Source organism: Petromyzon marinus, chromosome 13 (assembly GCF_048934315.1).
Source record: "Petromyzon marinus isolate PM22_M1 ecotype Great Lakes invasive population chromosome 13, UKy_Petmar_22M1.pri1.0, whole genome shotgun sequence".
Lineage (NCBI taxonomy): Eukaryota > Metazoa > Chordata > Hyperoartia > Petromyzontiformes > Petromyzontidae > Petromyzon > Petromyzon marinus.
This window is the reverse complement of record NC_133679.1, coordinates 926,709-949,063: the sequence shown is the minus strand read 5'-3', so window position 1 is coordinate 949,063 and position 22,355 is coordinate 926,709. Positions and strand designations below refer to the sequence as shown.

The following is a 22,355-nucleotide window of genomic DNA, read 5'->3' as shown; positions in this document are numbered from 1 at the left end:
CGATCGAGTGGCAATCTCCAGGAGCAGTAGCACCCAGCCTGCATGCACAGTCTCCACACCAGGGGACATTGTCAGTTTAATTCTCATCAATGATCATATCGTGACAAATTTATTTTTAAACAGGGGCTTTCATTACTACGATTTACATGCATTAGATTGTGATTCTCTGTAAAATCACACATTTTAATAAACTGTCAAATATAAAAATACATAACATATGACATTCGCGTACCACACTGGAGCGAGATTTTTTTAATTGTCAGCGTCCACAGCAAAGAGTGAAACCATCGGTCCCTTGTGCAAGGTGCAGGTCACAACCTCCACCGAGCCCCTCCAGGGCTGCCCGAGCTGGCGTGCACCTCCGATTAGCACGGTTGGCTACGTACGGTGCGAAAGAAGTTCAACACACGTACACACAGGACAGAGATGGCAGTTTCACAAAACAGCTGAGAGGGTCAAGGGATACCCCTTGGTGAACACAGAAGAGCTTGCACATTCGAGAGACGGTCATTTACCCCGCAATGTTGAACACAAACGAGTCGCTTGGTGAACACCGCAACTCTGCGAGAGCCCCTCAACAGCAGCCCTACAACAGCAGCCCTACAACAGCAGCCCTACAACAGCAGCCCTACAACAGCAGCCCGCTCGTCGCTCGGGCACCACTGCGGTAGCGGCACCACGAGGCGTGCCGCTGGCAGGGGTTGGCGAATCACGCACATGTCACTACGCACTCGATAACCCCAAAATTGTGTCGGCCGTGGCAGTAGGGCGACAACTACGTTTCTAGACGTGCCCACGGGGATCTTTGAGCGTTGTGAACGTTGAACTTCTTTCGCACCGTACGTAGCCAACCGTGCCAATCGGAGGTGCGGGTTGGCCAAACGCTCCATCACACGGACCCAACCGAAGAGGAATCGTGGCATTCACCAACGCTTCCCAGGATGAAGGGCATCGTCGTTCCTACCAACCTGGCACTGCACGCCGGTTGTGGCACGCGGGTCACACGGGGGCAGAATGAGCCCGACGGTCCGCGCGCCGACCGATCTCGGTTCTTTTGTCGTTCAGAATGATGTCAATCGGTCAAAGCAATCGTCACGCCCCACCCCATTGTCGCAATAGCGGAGCCTCGCGCGTGGCTCAGCAGCACCGCCGCAGTGAAGCAATCGGCTCGGATGTGGACCCGGAGCGTGACCCCCGACTACGCTGACATCGCCGCACATCGCAGTCGCCACGTGTGTGTGTGTGGATGCACGCGGTGATTGCGCCCCAACAGCCGCGCGAGAGCGGCCCGAGAGCATCAAAAACAAATGAGAGCAGATGGCGCACCGCCTCCCCCCACATCCAGCCCCACATCCACCGCCCAAAATTGTGAAGGATTAGACTTGCCTTCTTTTCATTTGTATTGCTTGTACGGTACATCTTGTGTGCCTCAAAGTTATTCTCCAAATTATTAGAAAGAGCAAGGGAGGGAGGGGGGTGCTGTACTGGTGACTACCCCAGTGAGCACGGATGGGTTTTTTCCCCTGGTGTAGTTACCACCTACGATTCTGGAATAAGGGAACCCATCCAAGCGGAAGGGAAGCTCAGCGACAGATCCTCTCACTGCGCTACCGCTGCCTCCATCGATCGGGTGGAGGTGGCATCTGCCGAAGCGAGGGTGCTCAGCCTGTATGGTGAAAGGAACATAATTCATATGCACAATACGCACCTCCTTGCCGTACCTACCTTTCCACAGATACTAGTGTTTCTGCACATCCCATCAGCCTCATGGGATTCTGGGAGTGCGTGCCAGTAGCAATGACGCGACACAAGCAAACTGTGCACCGGTTTCGATATTCAGCCTCTCATCAGCAGCCAGGCTTGCTTAACCCAATGCTGACGAACTCCCAGATGTTCATTTGCAAGGACCCCCGCCCGTCAAATACGGGGCCAACTTCGACGCGAAACTATACAACACAAAACAATCATTGACGCAGTTGTGGAGATTGCAAAGTCACACGCGACCACACGAGCAGACACTACACGCACCCGCTAAATAATGACGAGCGTTGCATTGTGGAAGGCCCTGCCTTGTGACCGTCTTGCTGCGCTGCAAAGGTCTGGGGGAGCCCTTTGGTGTCCGCCGCCCAACAGGTGGCCACGTGGGCTCTGCCTGGCCGTGCCAGAGGACGAGCAATTCCTCGCTTTGTCGACACGGGAGGCGACGTAACCCTGCCGCGGCGGCGCGTTCGCCACTCGTTGCAGACCGTTCGTGGTTCCATATAGGCAGGCCACCCTGGTTAATACTGCAGTCGCGTATTAAACTTAAGCATTCACCGGCTGCGTCCAAGTGGATATTGCAGATCCTCAATGACGTCAATCGAAAAGAGCAAGTTACTGTGCGCTGGTGCCATGGTCAAAATATTAACCAATTTAAAAAAAAAACATACGTTGCAAACGAATCAAATAATATCACTCACAGAGCGACAATCATTGCCCCACCCCCTACTGGAGGACTAATGACCACGTTCAGGCCAGTGTCGAGTCACCTTGTGCCACACACAGAGACAGCTGCCACTGGGGAGCCCCCTTCAAATGTGTGAGATGAGATGTGACGTAAGGCACTTGGAGTCGCTGAGGGATCTAAGCGACTGCCATATAAAATGCTCAATTCTTGCCAGGTCCCCTCGCAAAAGAGGTTTCTAGCCTCAAGGATTTTTTTACCTGGTTAAATAAAGGTGAAATAAAAAATATTATAATTGTTGTCATTTGGTGACTGCTTCTCTGCTGCTCTTCGGGTAACATCACACAGCGACTCGACGCGTGCGTTCTCTGTGAACACCGACACGGCTTTGCTGGTCATAAGCGGGGCTTGGCATTTGCAGTGGGCATTGGGGGCTGTCCATAAATGACGTCATGCGATTTTGTACGATTTTTGACCCCCCCCTTCGTCACACGACGTCACAAAAAGTCAGACCCCCCCCCTCAAATATGACGTCACAAAGCTCTGCCCCCCCTCAAAAAAATATATAAAACATTCTTCAAATCGCTTTAAACTATTGTCATTGTAGTGAGTATTTAATGTGGCGCTGCACTCTGATGTTGTAGGAGAAAACATTTATTTAAAAAAAGTCTATTTAATTAAGTAGAACGTGTTATTTAAAGTTGCGCATTTTGATGTGACGTCACATTTCTCACCCCCCGTCACACATCGTCACAACTGTCTGACCCCCCCCCAGGTGCGTGACGTCATTTACGGACGGCCCCTTGGACAGAAACTTGGAAAGTGCAGGTGTTGAGACATATCCAACCTCTTTCAGAAAGGATAAAGAGCCATTCAGACGTGTGACTTTGTAATCAAAACAAAAGCCAATGACCAAATCACCCAGAATGTGCCTTATCTCATTATAACGTGGAAGTTAAACAGGGCTGAGGCTGGATGTGTGATCACCTCGCACAAAACAGAGGGCAGTCCAGCAAAGTACATTGTTGTATTGTACGTCTATGTTTACACATACTTTCTCCCCACCTTTAAAAACCTGCACTGAATCGAGGAAATATGGTTAAACCCCCACAACCCACGTGGCATGGGCAGGCCCTCATCCAGCAGTGGATTGAACAAGGGCTGTACGTTTACAATGTACAGTGGTTTGTGGAAGAAATGTGAACTTTATCCAGAAACAAGATTTCATTCAAAACACAGGCATCCAACGGCCCATACGCTGGGTGTGTGAACACATCTAGTTCCTAGCAAATGTGATTGACAGAGTTCTTTTAGAGATCACAACACCCTCGAGATTGGAGCCCATAGGTCCCTGACCGGTCTCATATGCTGCCAGACACACATCCATTGGTTGAAGCGACAACCTTTGAGGACATTCCATGAGGTTCCTAGAAAGCCAAAAGGCATCTACTGCCTCACTTGAGAAACAATGTGAATGAAAGTGAACCACTTTTGCACTGTTCTAGAACACGTCTTGGAAGCGCGCTGTATCAAGACGCGACCGTCTGCACGGTAACACGAAGCAAACCGCAAATATGAACATTCGGGCAGTGACAAGGAAAACTGAAGCGGAGTCATCACTGCTTAGTTGACGATGCATGTGTGGAAGATGTTCTAATCTATTAAAACAAAATTATATTTTATCACGTAAGGGTCATTGAGCTATGTAGCTCTTTTTCAGAAACGACCTGACCACAAATGAAAGCCCAATTAAGTGGTTTACCCATAATACAGTTTTTTTGGGTGAGTTCACGTAAATGTGAATGTGTCGTTAAACCCGCCACCACCCGACACAGCCAATTAGTTTCTCACATAAACGGAACGTGCCAATCCGTTACTAGTACAGCACACCGGTCTGTTGGAGAGTAAATCCACAACATTGTAAATGTAGTAACGAATTGGCATGTTCTGTTTACGCAACAAACCTTACTAATCGATAGTGTCCAGTGGTGGCAGGTTTAACGAAACATTAACGCGATCTAACCCAAAAAAACGGCATTATAGATATTGGTCGCGAAAGCCTACGTGTTAAACTGCAGTGGTTTATCACGTGCAAATGTATCGAAGCCAAAGACTCTAGACGCATGTTTTTAAATGTGGAGACAACCCGGAGGACACCGAAAGATAAATCCACGCGACCACAGGGAGAGAGAGACAACGCAAACTCCAAATATACAGCAGCAGCAGGCGTCAGGCTTGGGATCTATCCCACGCGCTCCTGCACACCAGGCACCGCGGCCGTTTGCATTGAGAGAGAGAGACGACATTCACCGTCTGGTCTGGATGCCAGGGGACAACTCCTGCACGGGATGAGCTATCTGTGCGGTGACTTGACGTCGAGGACGCGGTGGCCAAGCGGCTGGACGAGGACCGTCCTGTCCGTCACGAGCGGTGGCAATCTCTCACGGGGACATTTACCAAGGTGTTGTTCACCAGATTGGTTCCCCACAACTTAGGCGAACACTTCGCATCAGACAGTGCCCCGCAGACCAAATCCGTTATATGCTCGGTGCAGAGGGCGGCGATTTGGAATTGCAGGATTTCGCAATTGAAAGAAACGGTGGCTGCGTGTAGAGACGGAAATAAATCAGCAATCCAGTCGGTGAGCGTCGTCATCCATCACCAAGGGACCCGAAGCTGTTTTGCCGAGAACACAGCCAAGTGCCTTGTTCCCGATGCAGCGAACTCTCCCGTGGCATATCACGTTCCCACCGGTCAATGAGCACTTGGCACTATAAAACACCTCCTTCAACAAAAACTTACAACCAACGGAAACCGCCACTAATGCTCAATGACTCACCCATCATTCCACACAACACACACGCTCGCACAGGCTGGTAATGCAACGTGTACCTTGCATGATTATGAAAGGGGCGATTAATCTAATCACACTACAGTTGAGCTAAGTGACAAATTAACCAGACAACACACATTGCCGCATCTGTCCATCCACATAATAAGTATATTATATATTTTAACACAAAGCGTCAACTACATCTTTCTGAGTTGATTTATTTTCAGCAGCACGGATTCAATACAAGCAAGTTGTGGACCGGCTTTGACCAGTGTCTCATCAGCAATCAGGCTTGCATTAACTAATGCTGTGTAACTACCAGATATTTATAGGCAAAGGCCCACTTACATATGGGCCCTAGTTTGAAGTAAAACGAATTCAATCAGATAAAATATTTGGAACAATGGCCTACTTATCCGATGAATTAAGCAATCTGTGCCATCAGGTTTCATGATCTTGTGCTCGGGTTGTGGGCAGTCGCATTCGGTTAACAATAAAGATCGTGCAGAGCACTGAAGTTACCAAGACAGTCATTTCCAGTAACCCAGAGATCAAATACTAACGTGCAAGCTTTGTCAGCCGGTGCGTTTTACACCACGACCAACAGCCCCATAATTTTTTTTTTAAATAACTGCCAGCGTCTGCAGGAGAACATCTGCGTGATGCAGTGCTCACCACCAATGTTAGCCATGAGTGTGCTGGGCAATGCCTCACTCCCACCAAGACACTTTCCCCACAGCGACTCATCCCACCCACTTGTCCCACAGCGACTCATCCCACCCACTTATACCACAGCGACTCATCCCACCCACTTGTCCCACAGCGACTCATCCCAACCACTTGTCCCACAGCGACTCATCCCAACCACTTGTCCCACAGCGACTCATCCCACCCACTTTAGAGGGATGCCTATGGCTCAAGTCGACCCCGAAGCTCGTGTCGAGCATTCTGCCACAACACCATCTGCCCAGAGATCTTATTTACAGATTCCGGTGATAATTGTGCTTTATCTTTCTTTTGGATATTTCAAAAAATGTGCATTACACTACAGGATTGTATCAATGCGTGTATCTACAAGATAGGATGGTATCACTTTGGTCTATGTAGCGAGATGTACTGGCACTGCCTCGTGCAGTCTGTCATTCGTCTTCTTCAACGCAGATAAATGAATGCAAAAGTCATTCGTCCGTAAGACAGTTTACTACACCAACATACGCATAAACCTTACGTTTTGTAAGGCCAATACAAATACAAAAACAGCTGGAAACATAAAATCGGAGAGATTAAACAAAACACATTGGAAGTTAACAAAATAATCGACGTCACCACACCGGGTCCCTCCAACACTTTCATTCCCACGCAGTGCAGAGCCATTCTGGAGTAGAACTCTGCTCTTTAACTGGCGACATCCCAATAGCCATGCACCACTGCGCCCCCCATAGGGAGATGTCTGGGTGGGAAAGCAGTGGTCAGAAATGTGTCAAAACATTGATACTAAATCTAAGGGCGATAGACACGTGTAGACTGTGATGTTTCACTTTTAAATCTATTATTCTGTGTTGTGTTTACATGCTTTAGTGTCTGTGCCAGATGAAAAAAATGTATGTTGAACTTCTTTCGCACCGTACATAGCCAACCGTGCTAATCGGAGGCGCTAAATCACGTCCATTTATTTACGAAGTCAGCCCAGGTGCGTGTGGCCATCCCACGTCCTATTTTCCCAACTCGCTTGTGATGCCATGTAAACGCACAGGACTAAGTAGCGCTCAAGCACAGAGCACAGCTCACATCAGTCTGGCCCACTTAAGACTGGTCGTGGAAACAAGTCAAAAGAAGTTCAATGTATCGTTAACATGTGAACAGCAATGACAATGACTTGATTAGTATCAGAATACACCGATCCTTTATGTCTGTATGGAAACCAGTTTGAAATTTAGAGCCTACTCTTGCTTGTAGAGGACAGAACACGCAAGCTATCACTGGGAAAGGCACTTTCAGGGGCTGAATTGGTTTCAGGGCTGAATTGGTCAGTACCGCACTGTTAAGGACTCTTAAACACAAATGCAGATTAAGCAAGAACGTATCTTTATTTAGTTAGAAATATTGAAACAATTGCTCTTCAAGGGATTTTTTTTTTTAATGAATCTATTCAGCTATTATCCTGTTCCGACAGGGCCCACAGCGAGCCGGAAGGGTTATGTTCTCATTGTGAAGAAAGCTGTGGTAGCACGCCAAGTGCTGCATGGTGGTTGCACAAATGTCTCTCGTTGCTCTAATTGACGCCTCTCAGAACAGGATTGGAGTACTGCCACAAACAGTACGGGCCGGGTGACGCGTACGAAGCCTGCGCCGCTTCAGCATCATGATGAGTCGGTCCCAGTGTGCGGAGGTGGAACGCCAGACGGGTGCGTGGAGGCGCAGGGTGGAGGGGCGGTCGCACGCGCCGAGGGAAGGAAGCTGTGGATGCTGCCTTCCGGCAGGCTCTAGCTGCCGCTGACGCTGCCGCTTCCACTGCTGCCACCAGCGAAGGAATCCGAGGGCTCTGGTCGGCGCTCGCTCTTCTGCTTCCTGGGGTTCGTCTGGACCAGGCTGGAAGAGCCCAGGCTCTGGTAGATCCCCATCGCCTGCACGCCGCACGGATATCACTCGTCACGCGAAGCCGGGAAAGTCTGCCACCGCCCGAGACTCGGGAGGCCCGCCCCCACTACCCGCCCCCCACCACGCGAGGCACCCGGTTCAACTGAACGAAACGATGCGTTTAGTTCGCCACCAATTATGAAAACCCTTTCACAAATCGCAGCTGTATGGATGCCACAAAGAACATGCAGATTGAATACCGGCAGGGATTGAGTCGTATAAAACTGGACTATTGAAAACATGACGTGCATAACCGACTCTCCAATCTTGTAGACTTTGACGATTGTTAAAAAGAAAGAACACTGTACGAGTTTTGGAAAATGCATCTAACTCTACCAAATGGAGCAATGTTCAAGTCCATAAATTGTTATGCCCCTAACATAACAATACTTTTTAGACTGAGTTTCATAAACTGGTAGCGACTTACCAGTCAAGTTTTATTCCTGGATGATTAAAATATATTACCTGAAATTAAATTAGCAATCGGGTCATACTCATCTAAACCAGTGGTGGAAATTGCCTGTGCTCATAGTGGAGGCCAGTCCCTCTACGATATGCCCTTTTTTTATTTTCAAAAAGTCGAACTCATTTTGTTGACCGCACAGGGAGGGACCGGCTGAGCAGGTCAACCGTCACAAACACTGGCACGAAAACGCTTTCAAACACGGACAATGTTTCCAGAATTAGTTTCGACCACTAAACCTGTTTATAAATATTGTAACAAATGGCCTTCCCCCCCCCCACCACCCTAAATAAAACAAAAGATAAGCAGAGACCTGGAATGCCATTCTGTGAGAGACAGAATGGGTGTGCGCGCTCTCACTGCTGCCGCTACCGCTGCTGCTGGCACCGGCAGTGCGGCTGAGGAGCTGCGCCCCGACGCACCTCCCATTCAGCTGCACGGCCTCTGTGCCCCCAGAGGCCCCGTGACCTCGGCCACAAACACATTGTGCCGATGTCCAGGGCAGCAGGGGAGGGGGCCGCTCCTCCTCCTCCGCTGCTGCTGCTGCCCTGATTACAATGAGAAAGGCCGGGCGGAGAGAGCCGCGGATGGGACAGGCCACGTGCTTTGTGTGCACAGCTTGCCATGCAAAAGGCAGAAGCCCCCTTTCACGTAGGGCAGAAATAAAGCTCTCACTCCACAAATGTGAGGATTAAAGTCCCCTGCATATCTGCAGGCTTCGAGGATTTGGTTTATTTACTTTGCCTCTTGCTAATTACTGTCATTATCAAACATTATTATATTTTAAGTAAACTATGTAAGCACAATTACATGATTGTACCTGTGAACAGTTTGTTGGGTGTTGGAGGGCCTTAACGACACATTTATGCAGACCAATACTTGGCCAAACCCAACACGGCCGCTATGAATGTTGGCCGTGAGGACCTACATCTTACGTTTATAAATCAGCAATTTGGCCGCCTCTCTGTAGGCATACGAATCGGACCCCACGTGTTTCGCATGCAGGGTCTTGCAATGAACGAAGGTGGAGTGTGAGACACGTCGATGCACGCCGCATGGAAGATGCGCGTGCCGGCACGCAGCCCGAGCGCCAGCCCGGCGCGGCTACCTGCGCCACCATGCTGCTGACGTCCCCGGTGTTGGCTGGCAGCATGATGGTGTTGCTGTCCTTGGCCAGGTTGGAGAACGCCGCCACGTACTGCTCCGCCACGCTCAGCGACGCGGCCATGTTGCCGTTCTGCGAGAGAGCGAGGGAGGGGCTGAGCGAGCGAGCGACGGCGGTGCCGGCACGACGCTCGTCGTGGTCGTCACCGTGCGGGCCCCCTCCTCCCGCCCACCCTTGCGCCCCCGGTGTAAAGCGAATCACGAGCGACGGCGTTCGTGAGGTACCTGCTCCGTGAGGGCCTCTGCCAGCCGCGTGATGGCTTCCGCCTTTGCGATGGCTTTCTTCACCATTGCGGACGCTTGGCCTGCGACATGAGCATCCACCCACACGTACAACATTCAGCTCCACGCGGATAGCTGCCGGTTTACATCAATGTAAGCACGCGTCACTACGCTCGTATTCTCTTGGCGAACGGCCACCATAGAAGAGAAAAAGTGGAAGATATTTTTAAATGCTTCGACTTTCACAGTATTATAAATATAAATCTTGCTTAATCCATATCTCCCTATGAATTGGCACAATCTGTTTGTCCAGCCAAAATCTGGATAAAAAATTATTGCTTGGTATTCAGGGTACTAATAAAGCTCCATAATCAATGCACATCCTCTCACGAGATCTCCGACCATGCGGCACACAAGCACAGACCAAAATAAAATTTCGACAATGCGCAAGGTGAGAAGCGTTCATGCTGTTCGATATCATGATTACATTTTCGCAGCGCCGCTGACAACTCGCCTCAATGGGCTTCACGCGAGCCCGCAGAGGTGCCAGCATCATAGAACTGACGCTTTCATTACAAGCACCTTAAAGCCTGCAGTGCTGCCACTTCTCCTTGTTTTTCACAGCTATCTGTACGTATGTATGTTGAACGTCTTTCGCGCTGTACGGAGCCAACCGTGCTAATCGGAGGTGTGGGGGAAGGACAAAAGAAACTAAACACAAAAAGCAGTTCTGACGAAATTAGTTTTCAATCTAGATTTTAAAGTCCATAGCTCCATCTTCTTTGGTTCTTTCGGTAAAGTCACGTAGAATGATAATAAAATAATAAATTGATAAAATAAAATAACACAATAATATCATAATATCATTCTACGTGACTTTACCGAAAGAACCAAAGAAGATGAATCATTGCAGTCACGAAAGCTTTAAATCCATAGCTCCAGTAGCTTCCTATCTGTGGGCTATACCCATCTAGCCTAACTTGTGATTTTCATTTCAATACCACTAAAAACTGTGCTGACTAGAATATAAAACTCCCCCGTCTCCTTGTACATGACTACACAAACGCTTTTTGTGAACCCTTGCCACACTTGGTAATTCAGGTCCCCCACGTTCAGATGAGCATGGCGTGATGCTCACACGTACTGGTCGCCCAAGGTCAGTGGTGGAAAATCCACATTCAGATGGCAGGAGTCATTCTGTTATAAAAACTTTTTCTAATGCCACTGATAGACAGCATATTATCAGTTGTTTTTCACGAGCCATTAACTTTGGAATTATAATTGCATAGGGTGGCAGCCTGTGGAACACAAACAGGTCCGGGATGGCGAGAGAGAATAGTTGTAAAGAAACCAAGTGGGCAGGGGTTGGGGCCTCCAAGCCGACCTTCTGCCTGGTTGATCTGCTCCGCCTTCTCAGCCTCCGAGGCGAGGATGCGCGAGCGCTTCTTGCCCTCAGCCACGTTGATGTCGGACTCGCGAATGCCCTCCGACTCCAGCACCACGGCTCGCTTGCGCCGCTCGGCCTCCACCTGCGATGCATGTATGTTAAACTTCTTTCGCACCGTACGTAGCCAACCGTGCTAATGGCCTGGCTCCGTGACATTCCATCAGCCAATAAATGCACATCGACGCATGGGAAGGGTTGAGAGCGGCGCTTAAAAATGTGCCGTCCAAAACCACAGCAACCTCCTGTGACTCCCAATCCAATCTCAAATCTCACAAATTCTCCCCTCTCTCCTCACTCTACTCCCCTCCACACACTCTCTGCCCCAGTACCATGGAATTGACTGACTTCCTGCTTCTCTCTATAAAATATACAGACTTTGCCTGTACAGCATCCTGAGATGTGGTCACATCTAGCAGCATTATACATCCAACAGCAATATCACTATTAGCACCATCAGCTGCATAATTCGCAACAGCAGAATTATGTAATTGCATTGTAAAGTGGATATCTACATGCACTCATTTAACCCGAGCACTGCATTAGACTTTTAGAGCACGTGACTCACAAACAGAAGGTTAAAAGTTAAACTCAAGGCAGGTGAGTTGTCAGCTCGGGCCATGATCACTCCAGGGTGAATAAAACCAGTATCACTGTGAATAAGGCAACCGTTACAACATGCAGGATGGGAGAAATTGTGTACTATATCATCTGAATAGTGGTGAGAAATATTTAGTTTTCACAGCCCCTCTAGATCCTGCAGATAATAGGAATTGAGGGTAATAGGATCATAGGTAAGGGGAGTTCTCATATGGGCAGGAAGACCCTTTTACTGGGTTATTTAGTGATTAATTTATGGTTATAAAAATGTATTATTTATTTAGGGTAATAAAACAGACCCCAAGCACACAACAAACCCATTCTACGCCACACGCGTGTTGACAATTGACACTAATAAACGCAATAGTTATGAGCAACTGCGTCAAACCGTAACCATTCTCACCACAGAGTGCTGCTTATCATGCGGGGCACGGTAACCGTATCCTGCCCTGCCCTCTGACTCTTTGTCCACTAATACGCAGCTACGTAATAACTTACAATACCCCAGAGCCATTCAGCCTTAACATTACCAGAGCTAATGGGGGCCATTTGCCGTGACCCTTCATGTCAAGTGATTGCAAGATCTCATTTTTTTCCACCACTGACTTATGATCCGTAAAACGTGCCATATTTTCACAGGAACGCATGCGGCATCATCCAAATGGAAGCGATGTCAAAATGCCTCTCTGCTTTGTCCTTGAGGTCCGGGTAACATTGCGTACAAAAAATGTCACGTGCGGTGTCCACGTGGCCGAGTCAAGATGGGACTCGAGTAAATCATCAAGGTGAAAGTGTCTTCCTGCCCCAACAGAGATGAATCAACATTCACCGCCGTTAGGAAACTAAACACGTGGTCGAAATTCCACATTGCCACAGCATCGTACACTTCCTAGTCTTTATAAGCACATCTTGAATTACCCACAATAGATAACCTTAAGCCACATCCACACCGTGTGCCCCTTAATTAGCGAGTGAACAGTATCCCGGTTGGAGATTTACAAATAAAAATTTTATCACATTTTTATTTTGGTAGCATTTCTGGCTTGCCTCATATACTGGCAAACTCGAATCCGGCATCCAGGAGCCTCCCTTGAAAATTGTTTGTGCCTAAATATGCTTATTGTAATATATGTGCGTGTTGCCAAATGCAATACTGCCCTTACTGTGTGTAAGGCGAGTGTGTACAAGCTGGAACGTGCATATTTGCTGTAACATGCCTGCATCTGCATGGCTTCCTTGACGCGCGTTGGCAGCTCCATGTCCTTGATCTCGTAGCGGAGGCAACGGATGCCCCATACCTCGGCCGCCCCATTAATCACCTCCACAATGTTGGCGTTCAGAGACTCCCTCTCCTGTGCAGGACACACGGCATCGCAACGTCATCCACATCGCAAAGCGCTGACGCGTCAACGTTCATAACACGTTCATCTGCAACCGTGTTCCCGGAGGTGGGGCACTGAATCATGCATCATAAACAAAGACAATAATGGTCATGAAGAGCTTCACTACATTTTATATATAGTATACAGTATTGTACTAAACTCATCATGCACCAGGACTGTGGGAAATAAACAAATGGACAAATCTTTCTCTTCTAAAATCTAATAATATAAGCAAGGGAACTGTAACGTGGGTAAATATGGAACTCAATGAAAGGCAGCACTGCCCTCTCATGGCAACAACCGAGCATTGGACGACGTGCAGCCGGCTACTGGTCTTGTCAATAACCCGTAACGTCTACGAGGGAAGCGTCTCCACATGAAAACAACACCGGGATGACTCTCTTGGATACGTCGTCATCACAAGCGCCGGGGCCACTTCTCTGGACGAGGTCTGTCCAAGCAACTATAAACATCATTTGTCCAAGCCAAATTTCATTCCAAGAAATGTATTTCATTTTGACGTAAATATTTGTTCACCGTTATCGTTTCTTCTGTAACGCTGTTGTACTTGCTCCGATTTCTAATTGGTCGTCTCTGCTATGATTTATATTTGCTTCATTATTGTACTTTTATTTTATTTCTTTTGTCATTTTGGTAACCAACGTAAATTTTGCAAACGAGACCATCCGGTCCTCTCGACTTCTCACCTGGTTAAACAAAGCTTGGAACTTATCACTCCAAATGGTGCGCTCACATGCATCAATAATATACTTTTAGCCTGTGGGCACAGACCACATATCCCCAAGGTGGAAAAACTGTTGTACAAAAAGTTTATATGGCCCATAAAAGTGATGATGGTATCCTTTTCAGACGAGTGCTAAAAGAGCACTCAGCTGTTTTTTTTTCATTTGTTATAAATATTGCAAGCAAACATAAACTTGCATGTTGTTTTAAGCAGATACACACCATTAATTAATTTCATACAAGACATATTACATTTTATATACAATTTATTTAAGCCAAGGACGTTTTTGTTCCACCTTAATTTCTGTCCCAAGACGCCACAGCTCAAAGAGCTCACCCAAGCCCGGCAGGGGAATTCTAGACGAGTATTTGCAGGCATCTCTATGAAATTGAGTTGGATTTGTATTTGCATGCATAGCTTTAGTTGAGATTACAATTTACAAATGTGTAGTGACGCACTCAGAGACACTAGCAGTAGGAGGCACTCTATTTATTAACATCCTTCCCAATCCACACAAAGCAACTACAGCTCCCAGTCAGGACAGCTGGCAGACTGCCTGACTGACGACGCAGAGAAGGTGAAGACCCAGACGAAGACTCCAGCAGCACGATGAGGAGATCCCACTCCAGGCAACAGCCCCGAAACTTCGCTCGGGATCCCCTTTTATCCTCCCAGCGTGGCCTCGCTCCGCCCCGGCCACGCACCCCTTCTAGAACCTACTCGCGGGTTCCCGGGCTTACCTCACGTGCCCCCTCTATCACCTTTCCCCTACATCCCTCTCTCTGGCTTATCACGTGACCTGCTGACAGGGCTGCTGCCACTGCAGATCCCCTTCTCTGCCAGCAACCCGCGCTATGCTACGTAGTGACCCATTCCATGTCACTAGAAATGTTTGACGATGCAACGGAACAAATGACTACCACAAACAGCTGACCACCCACCCGCCTCGCTCCATGGCATTGTGACTGACACAAAGGGGGCGCTTGTACTGGGTATGAATCTAGGAGAGGTCAGGGAGCCATGGGTATGAAGCAGGCAAAAAGCTTTGTAGAATATAATCTCATGTATTTAATAAACACTTCACGTAAAGAAAGGTCACATTACAATGCTAAAATAAAAAAAAATATACACATTTGTAAATTTGTCGTGGTTCGGTATTTCAGTCAACCTCTTTGAAGTGAGAATGTACGTCTGGGGTCAGCTTGGCCTACTGTGAATGCCACAGGCCCACTTTTAAAGCCACGGGGACACTTAGGTGCAGGTACAGCCCAAGCAGTCGGGGTGATGCTCGTCTACATGGGCTCATGTTGTGCGAGCACCTTAAACACGCTGTCCAGCGCGATCTTGCCCAGCTCGGAGCGCATGGTGGTCTGAGCCAGCTGGGTCACGGCGTACTCGGGGTCCTCGACGCCGTAGCTCGCCTACCAAGTGACACGCACCGCACACAGCCGCAGCTCGTCAACCGGCATCTCTGGACATTAACTCCGCGACCAATTCAAGCACATCACACGTGGAAAGGTGCGTCACGCATTGTGGAATACCTTAGCGCAAATCGGATTATTGTTATTTCAAATCGCAGTCAGGTTGTCGACTGTGCCACTTAACCATCTGGGGTCGAAAAAATGAGCACTACTTTGCGGGTCAACAGTGGTTGACCCAAGGAAAAAAAATGCCCTTGCCATATGAATATGGAATTTCCATAGCTGGCTTCAGGTAGTAATGGAGATGTGCATGGCACCATACTTGCTTGAGCATAAACCAATAAAACTACGTTTAGCACATTAGAATTTTAATGCAGTTATACAGCATATCACAGGGCATTGCAACACATGTTGAATACTGTTCAAATATCAGAAAACCAGTAAAATACTGTGACCAAAGTAACAGTACCAACAAAATTCGAATGTATTTGTGCTGTGCAATAGTGATTAAATGTGCTGGGTCAGATAGTCTCAAAACACATAGGATCCAGGCATCCAATCGTGGAATTTCAATCACTATTAATGAGAGAACAATGTACAACAATATTCCCAGGATTATAAGATGCACATCATATTTTGGATGTTTGGCCCATTCCTTATTATTGTATTCGGCAATAACAGCCCTGCCACCAGTAAACATTTTTTTTAACTTTTTTAAAATTTCACTGGTAAATATGATTTGGAGTGACCTAATCAACACCCAGAGTGGCGTACACAAACCATGGATCTCGACTGAGGGGATTACCTTGAACGGGTCCATAATGCGGAGGTACAACACACCATCCAGTTGTAGTGTAACATTATCTGCAAATAATACACATTTGGAACATTAAAATTCCTGCTTTTTAGCAGAGGCAGCATGACTCCAAATGACCACACAACTCTAAGGGACTTCCTCTGATTGCTGGCACAACACAGACACACGCTCACCTCACTATTCTTTGGGTCTTTCGGTAAAGCCACGTAGATAGATAAAATAATAAAAAATATATCACTACGGTTCGATTGAAACACAAGCAATCGTCATCAGGTGAGAAATATCGCCTCACTCTCCACGCTATTGTCTTGGTAACTCTACAGTTTACCATGCACGACATTCATTGGTCACCACGAGAGTCCACAAGTAAACGTGCTATTCTAGAGTGTATTGATTCCCTTGTACACATGCATATACTCGCTTGTAAATAGTTTCCGATTAAAAAAAATTATAAAACAGGAGCGCGTTCCAAATTTGTTTTTCAAAAACATCAGAATTGTCTTCATTTTTTAAAAAGGAAACAGAGGCAGGATTATTTTGGCAGGGAAAATTAAAAAACCTCACCAAGCCTCAACAATTTCCATTATGATCCTCCAAAAATAAATTTCACCGATTCGCTTTTTCAACAAATTTTTTAACGAGAATTTGATTTCATGCGAGAGGAATAAAAGTGTAGGTGTGAGCATTGAACCCGAACAAATTCTACAGATGCACGAGGCTCACAATTAAGGAAGGACAGCGAGTCAGAACGTAGCATTGCAGTCTTAGAGCACATTACAGGCTTCAACGCCACTTTGTCCTAACACGGGCACGCTTCAAAGAAATAAAGTATAAGGAGCATTCAACCAGTAGATTGCAGCTGACAGCGATGCTTGCAGAGAGCCTGCCTGGACACATTAAAGTATGTCCCTAGCTTTTCTTGGCAAAATGTCCTTAATTTTGTTTCTTGAAATGCAAGTTTGATTGTAAATTGTACTGTATTGATAGTGGGGCCACTGGGGGAGGGGCATTTCATCTGGGTTTCTCTTTGGAACACATCCTAGACAACGCAAACAGCACCTGAAATGTGAACACGCACCCAGGGTGATGGCAGACTGCTCGGGAATGTCGATGACTATTTCCTTCAAGCTCTGCACGTACTTTATTCTGTCGATTATCGGGATCAGAAGATTCAAACCCTGCAAGAGAGAACCACCAAGGGCAACAGACAAGGCTAGAATGTTAGTTTAACACGTAGTAGGCTTACGCAACCAATATCATCCGTAATATTATTTTGGGTTTATGTGTCATTAAACCCACCACCACACGACGATTGTAAATGTTGTGGTTTGGCTCTCCAGCACACCGTTGTGCTGTACTCGTGACGAATTGGCACGTTCTGGCATGTTCTGTTTACGTGACAACCCTAACTAGTTGGCTGTGTCAGGTGGTGGCGGGTTTAACGACACATTTATATATTTACGCGATCTGTTCATTTCAGTGTTACCGTTTGTGACAATGCTGAAATCCATTCAGCATCGCAAGGACCTACTAGTATTTACCAAATCGATTGGACTACCTCAACCAATGAGAGGCGACCACAAATTGCTGGATTGTTTCGTTATGGATTCATTCAAATGGAGTAATTTTTAGTACAGATGACACGAATTCATAACTTCCCACATTATTTGCAATTTTAAATACTGCCTCATACAGCGATCTGGTTGTCTCAGTTATAATTTGTACGGCTAATTTTTCCTTTAACGCCAGTGTTACTGGCAACACATTTTAATGGTGCCGTGGTGGGGGTGGGAGTGGGAAATGAGTAATTTTGGGAATAACATTATAAAACCGCAACAACTATAACACGAGGGACATTCGTCTGTCGACTGAATGTTCCTGGTAAAGCCGCGGGGCGTGGGGGAGTGGGGAGAGAGGACGTTGAGCGCCAGCGCACCGGCCGGAGTACGCGGTGGAATCGTCCCATGCGCTCGATGATCCACGCCTCCTGCTCGGGCACGAACAGCACGGCCGTGTTCATGGGCAGCGAGGAGGCCCAACGCGGGGAGCCCGGCCCGGGCCCTGCGCCACACAGCAGGGGACGTGCAGCATGCAGCGCTCCACGCACTGCATGCTGCACACACACGCAGAGCGCAGAGGGGGCAAGGATCATGTGTCATGCGACCAATCATGACAAGTACTCTCATGTACAGTGGGTGGGTCAGGGATTCCTCCCACTCTTCATGTGCAGCAGACCAGAGGTCACGTGAAGGATGCCTAAATGGTTGTAAAGCTCCACTGGAGATGGAGTCGTGTGGAAGCATGACACAGATTGCGCAATCGAGAAGAAATGGGGGGAAAGACAAATACTGTATACATTTTTAAAGTGCATTTGACACGTCGTGGTGAATTGGTTCAACGATTCAAAGCTGGCAGTCGTGATGCATACATTGCTTGAACTGTGGGTTTTTTTTAATGATTTACACAAATTATATGAAAACTTATTTATTCACAGCCCCTTGTCAACCCACGGCTGTATGGAGGTCTATCCACGGCTGTGAGGTGAGCGCCGTAGGCGTGAGGGATGATTTCCGCGACTTACATCAGCGCGCCCCGCAACCCTGCAACAGCTGTAGCTGCTGCGGCCCCCGGCAACCGGCACCGCTCAGCCTCAGCATCGCGACCACCAAATCCCCTCATCACCTCAGCCCCATCCCGTCTCTCCCCTCATCCCGTTCTCACGACTCCTCTCGTATTCTCCCTCCCCCCTCTTCAACCCTCTCCACGTCTCTCTCCGTCTTCATCGCTCCCTTCCTCTCAGCTCTCTCCCAGTCCTCTCTCCCCTTCACCGACCCGGCTTATCGTCTCCGCTCGTCGCCCCCAGCCGTTTTGATATCGCAGCGCGGACGACGCCCGAGTCAGCGGCTCCACGCTCGCTGTTGGCCGGCGCGAGCCCGGGCCCACGCGGCCCCCGATGGTCGCGGCGCGGGGTAATCAAGAGGCGACCGCTCGCTGTGGGGAGTCTACACCAGAGGCGCGCGCGGCTTCACGTCGGCCCAGGGCACGCGGCAGCGGGGGTCGGGGACTGGATTGGGGGATCCGGCCGAGAAGAGTGCAGTGCCCAGCACTCGGGAACGCTCGGACGCGCCCGCCGCTGCCCCACGCCCGCCTCACGTCGTCTCACCTGCAGCGCCAGCAGTCGCGGTAACCTCAGCATCATCGTCGTCTTCACGGCTCGTGTCGGTGTGACAGGAACCACGTGGGACTGAACGGGAAGCCACGTGGGGCGAAAGTAAAGCGCACGCCGCAATACGCGTCACACCAGGTCGAGGTGGAGGGCGGCCATTTTACCTAGGGTGAAGGGTGGCCATCTTACCTAGGGGTGAAGGGCGGCCATCTTACCTAGGGTGAAGGGCGGCCATCTTACCTGGGGGGTCAACCCCGATCCACAGCGTCGATGAGAATTCGGTATAGCAAACTACTGTAATTATAACAAGCTTAAAACGAGACATCACGCCACTAACAAAAAATACACATTCAGCTACACAGCCCTCTGGGAGTGCATAGTTCCATGAGCACTCTTTCGACATTCCGTCTCATCGTTAGCAGTCAGGCTTGCTTGAACCAAAACGGATGAGGAGTTTGGAAGTTGTGTAACTTCAAATTCTTCGTATAAAAAAACTATTCCGAACACATTCGTCAATCACACTGTTTGTTGCCCTAAAATAAATAATATAATAGACGACGTTTCGGGAAATAGCTCTTCATAGCACAAAACTGTTCATGGAAACTGCATCCACAACGGGTCGCCGATTATAGTTTTACGAGCTTGTGTGCCCATCCTAGGACGGAAGCTGTAATATTTACGAAAAAAATGTCTGGAGTATAATTAATTGTATCTTGAATAAACACAGGATCCAGGTCCGATTCAACACATTACATAAAATCCTTGATCTGTCTTCTTTGGTTATTTCGGTAAGTCACGTAGAATGAAAATAAAATAATAAATTGATAAAATAAAATAACACAATAATATTCTCACGACGTTTCGGCCACAACACAAGCGGCCTTCATCAGGTGAAGGGACGAGACTGTCTGGTAGGACAGCGCTGGAGTGAAAAAGCCACGCTCAGATCACGACCTTTAAGCTGTGTGAGAAGAAACAAAGCGCCTTGACAAAGGAATTAGCATATAATTTAGCATTGAAATGGCTGAGTGATTAGCTTGTGACTGCTCACAGAAATGGCTATGTTACAGTTAAAGCATACACATCCGCAGAGGCACCCCTTGACAAAGGAATTAGCATAGAATTTAGCATTGAAATAGCTGAGTGATTAGCTTGTAACTGGTCACAGAAATAGCTATGTTAAAGTCAGAGCATACACATTCACCGAGGCACCTAGTACAAATCAAACAGGAGAATTTAGCATTGAAATAACTAGGCGAATTTAGCATTGAAATAACTGAGTGATTAGCTAGTGACTGGTCACAGAAATGGCTATGTTGAAGTCAAAGCCTACACATCTGAGCTATTCACAGTAACTGGGTATACAATACAATATATAATGAATACTATATAGTGAACCAATAAAAAACTAAAATATAAATTACCTTAATGTTATCAATAAACTCTATATTCGAAACGTCGTGAGAATATTATTGTGTTATTTTATTTTATCAATTTATTATTTTATTCTCATTCTACGTGACTTTACCGAAAGAACCAAAGAAGATGAATCTTTGCAGTCACGAAAGCTTTAAATCGAAATTCTTGATCTGGTTCCGTCTGTAAAAGATGTGATTCCGGACATACAGTACCCTGGCGTCGACAAACTAAATTGCCTCTGTGGTAGTAGTTACATTGGAGAAACCAAACGACATGTCTCGGACCACATTCGTGAACACAAAGCAGACCTAAAACACGGTAGGACCAACACCTCGGCCGTGGCAGATCACTGTTATAATTCAGTAGGCTCACATGACATTGATTTCCCCAAAACAGAGGTTCTTTGTAAGCCATCTGGCTACCATGAGAGATTCGTTCATAAGGCTATCCACATATACAAACACAGAGACAATTTCAACCAAGAAGATGGATTCTGGCTTAGCAATCATTGGAAGGATTGATAAACCATTTCGGTTCTTAATTGATTCTGGCTTAGCAATCATTGGAAGGATTTGATTAACCATTTCGGGTCTTAATTGATTGTTGACGCTTACGGTGGCTTTCAGACCACATCCATTATTTTCGTCTCCCCCTCCTCTTTTGCGAACATAGATGGACTCGTCCATCTGAATAACTGCCAAATCGCTCTCCGTGGTGCTAACGTTAAAAAACGCCATTTTTTTCAAATTTCTTGCTGTGATTTTCACACCTAATGATGGTTGCTTGTGTTGCAGTCGAAACGTCGTGAGAATTTTATTGTTTTATATTTTTATTATTTTATTGTTTCCCTTCTATGTGACTTTACCGAAAGAACCAAGAATATGAATCCCTGCAGTCACGAAAGCTTAAAATCAAAATTTCATTGTATCTTGTGTAAATTTAATGACAGTGAATCTTGCACAGCCTGCCTCTGACATCAACCAATGTTTTCGATTCCTTCTGTAATGCGGTTGATGTGTTTTTTTTTTACTGAGATCCATTTGGTTCTTTTTTATTTATATCTTCTGCGGCGCTGCATTGCTATGCCCGTTTCTGTGTTTTGTGCTCTTGGTCACCTTTGGGTGACCCACGCTGCTCTTGAGCCTCACATGAACCAATCACAACTTCCCTCTGCTTGGCATCCTTGAACGCCTGCGGTTGTGAACCTTGTTCCTAAAGTCCGTCCATCGCGTTCGTCACATGGCAAGGGCTATGCAAGTTCGTCTCGTGCGGTACCAACAGCTCAACGAGCTTCCTACAAGAGTCTAAAACGAGGTGCGTGCGTGAGGAGGCCGTGTCGAGGGGACGGGCGGCAGCAGAGCCACGTTAGCACTGTGGTTCATGTGTCACGTGTATGGTACAGGGTGATCAAAAACAATGTTAACACTTCGGAGAATTTGCAACGATACCACAATAAATGTGCTGCTGCCTCCGGGCTCTGGAGCACCTGGAGAAGATTCCAGGCGTGTTGGCAATGATGGCGAACAAGTGGGAGACTCTTTGACTTTTTGAAGCTATTAACATTACATGTGTTTTCTTTGTTCTTTCGGTAAAGTCACG

At 47.4% G+C, this 22,355-nt stretch overlaps 1 protein-coding gene across 1 annotated transcript; it reads right to left on the bottom strand.

The window, feature by feature from the left end:
• Positions 1-6,461: 6,461 nt before the first annotated feature.
• Positions 6,462-19,443, bottom strand: STOML2 (stomatin like 2). Its single transcript, XM_032953819.2, has 10 exons — positions 19,335-19,443; positions 18,108-18,284; positions 17,250-17,349; positions 16,160-16,218; positions 15,253-15,354; positions 13,024-13,158; positions 11,147-11,291; positions 9,766-9,845; positions 9,485-9,613; positions 6,462-7,900 (listed from the first exon to the last, which is right to left on the bottom strand). Exons 1-10 carry the CDS (start codon positions 19,368-19,370, stop codon positions 7,760-7,762), a joined length of 1,104 nt encoding a protein of 367 aa, XP_032809710.2. The 5' UTR covers positions 19,371-19,443; the 3' UTR covers positions 6,462-7,759.
• Between the last annotated feature and the right edge of the window lie 2,912 nt (positions 19,444-22,355).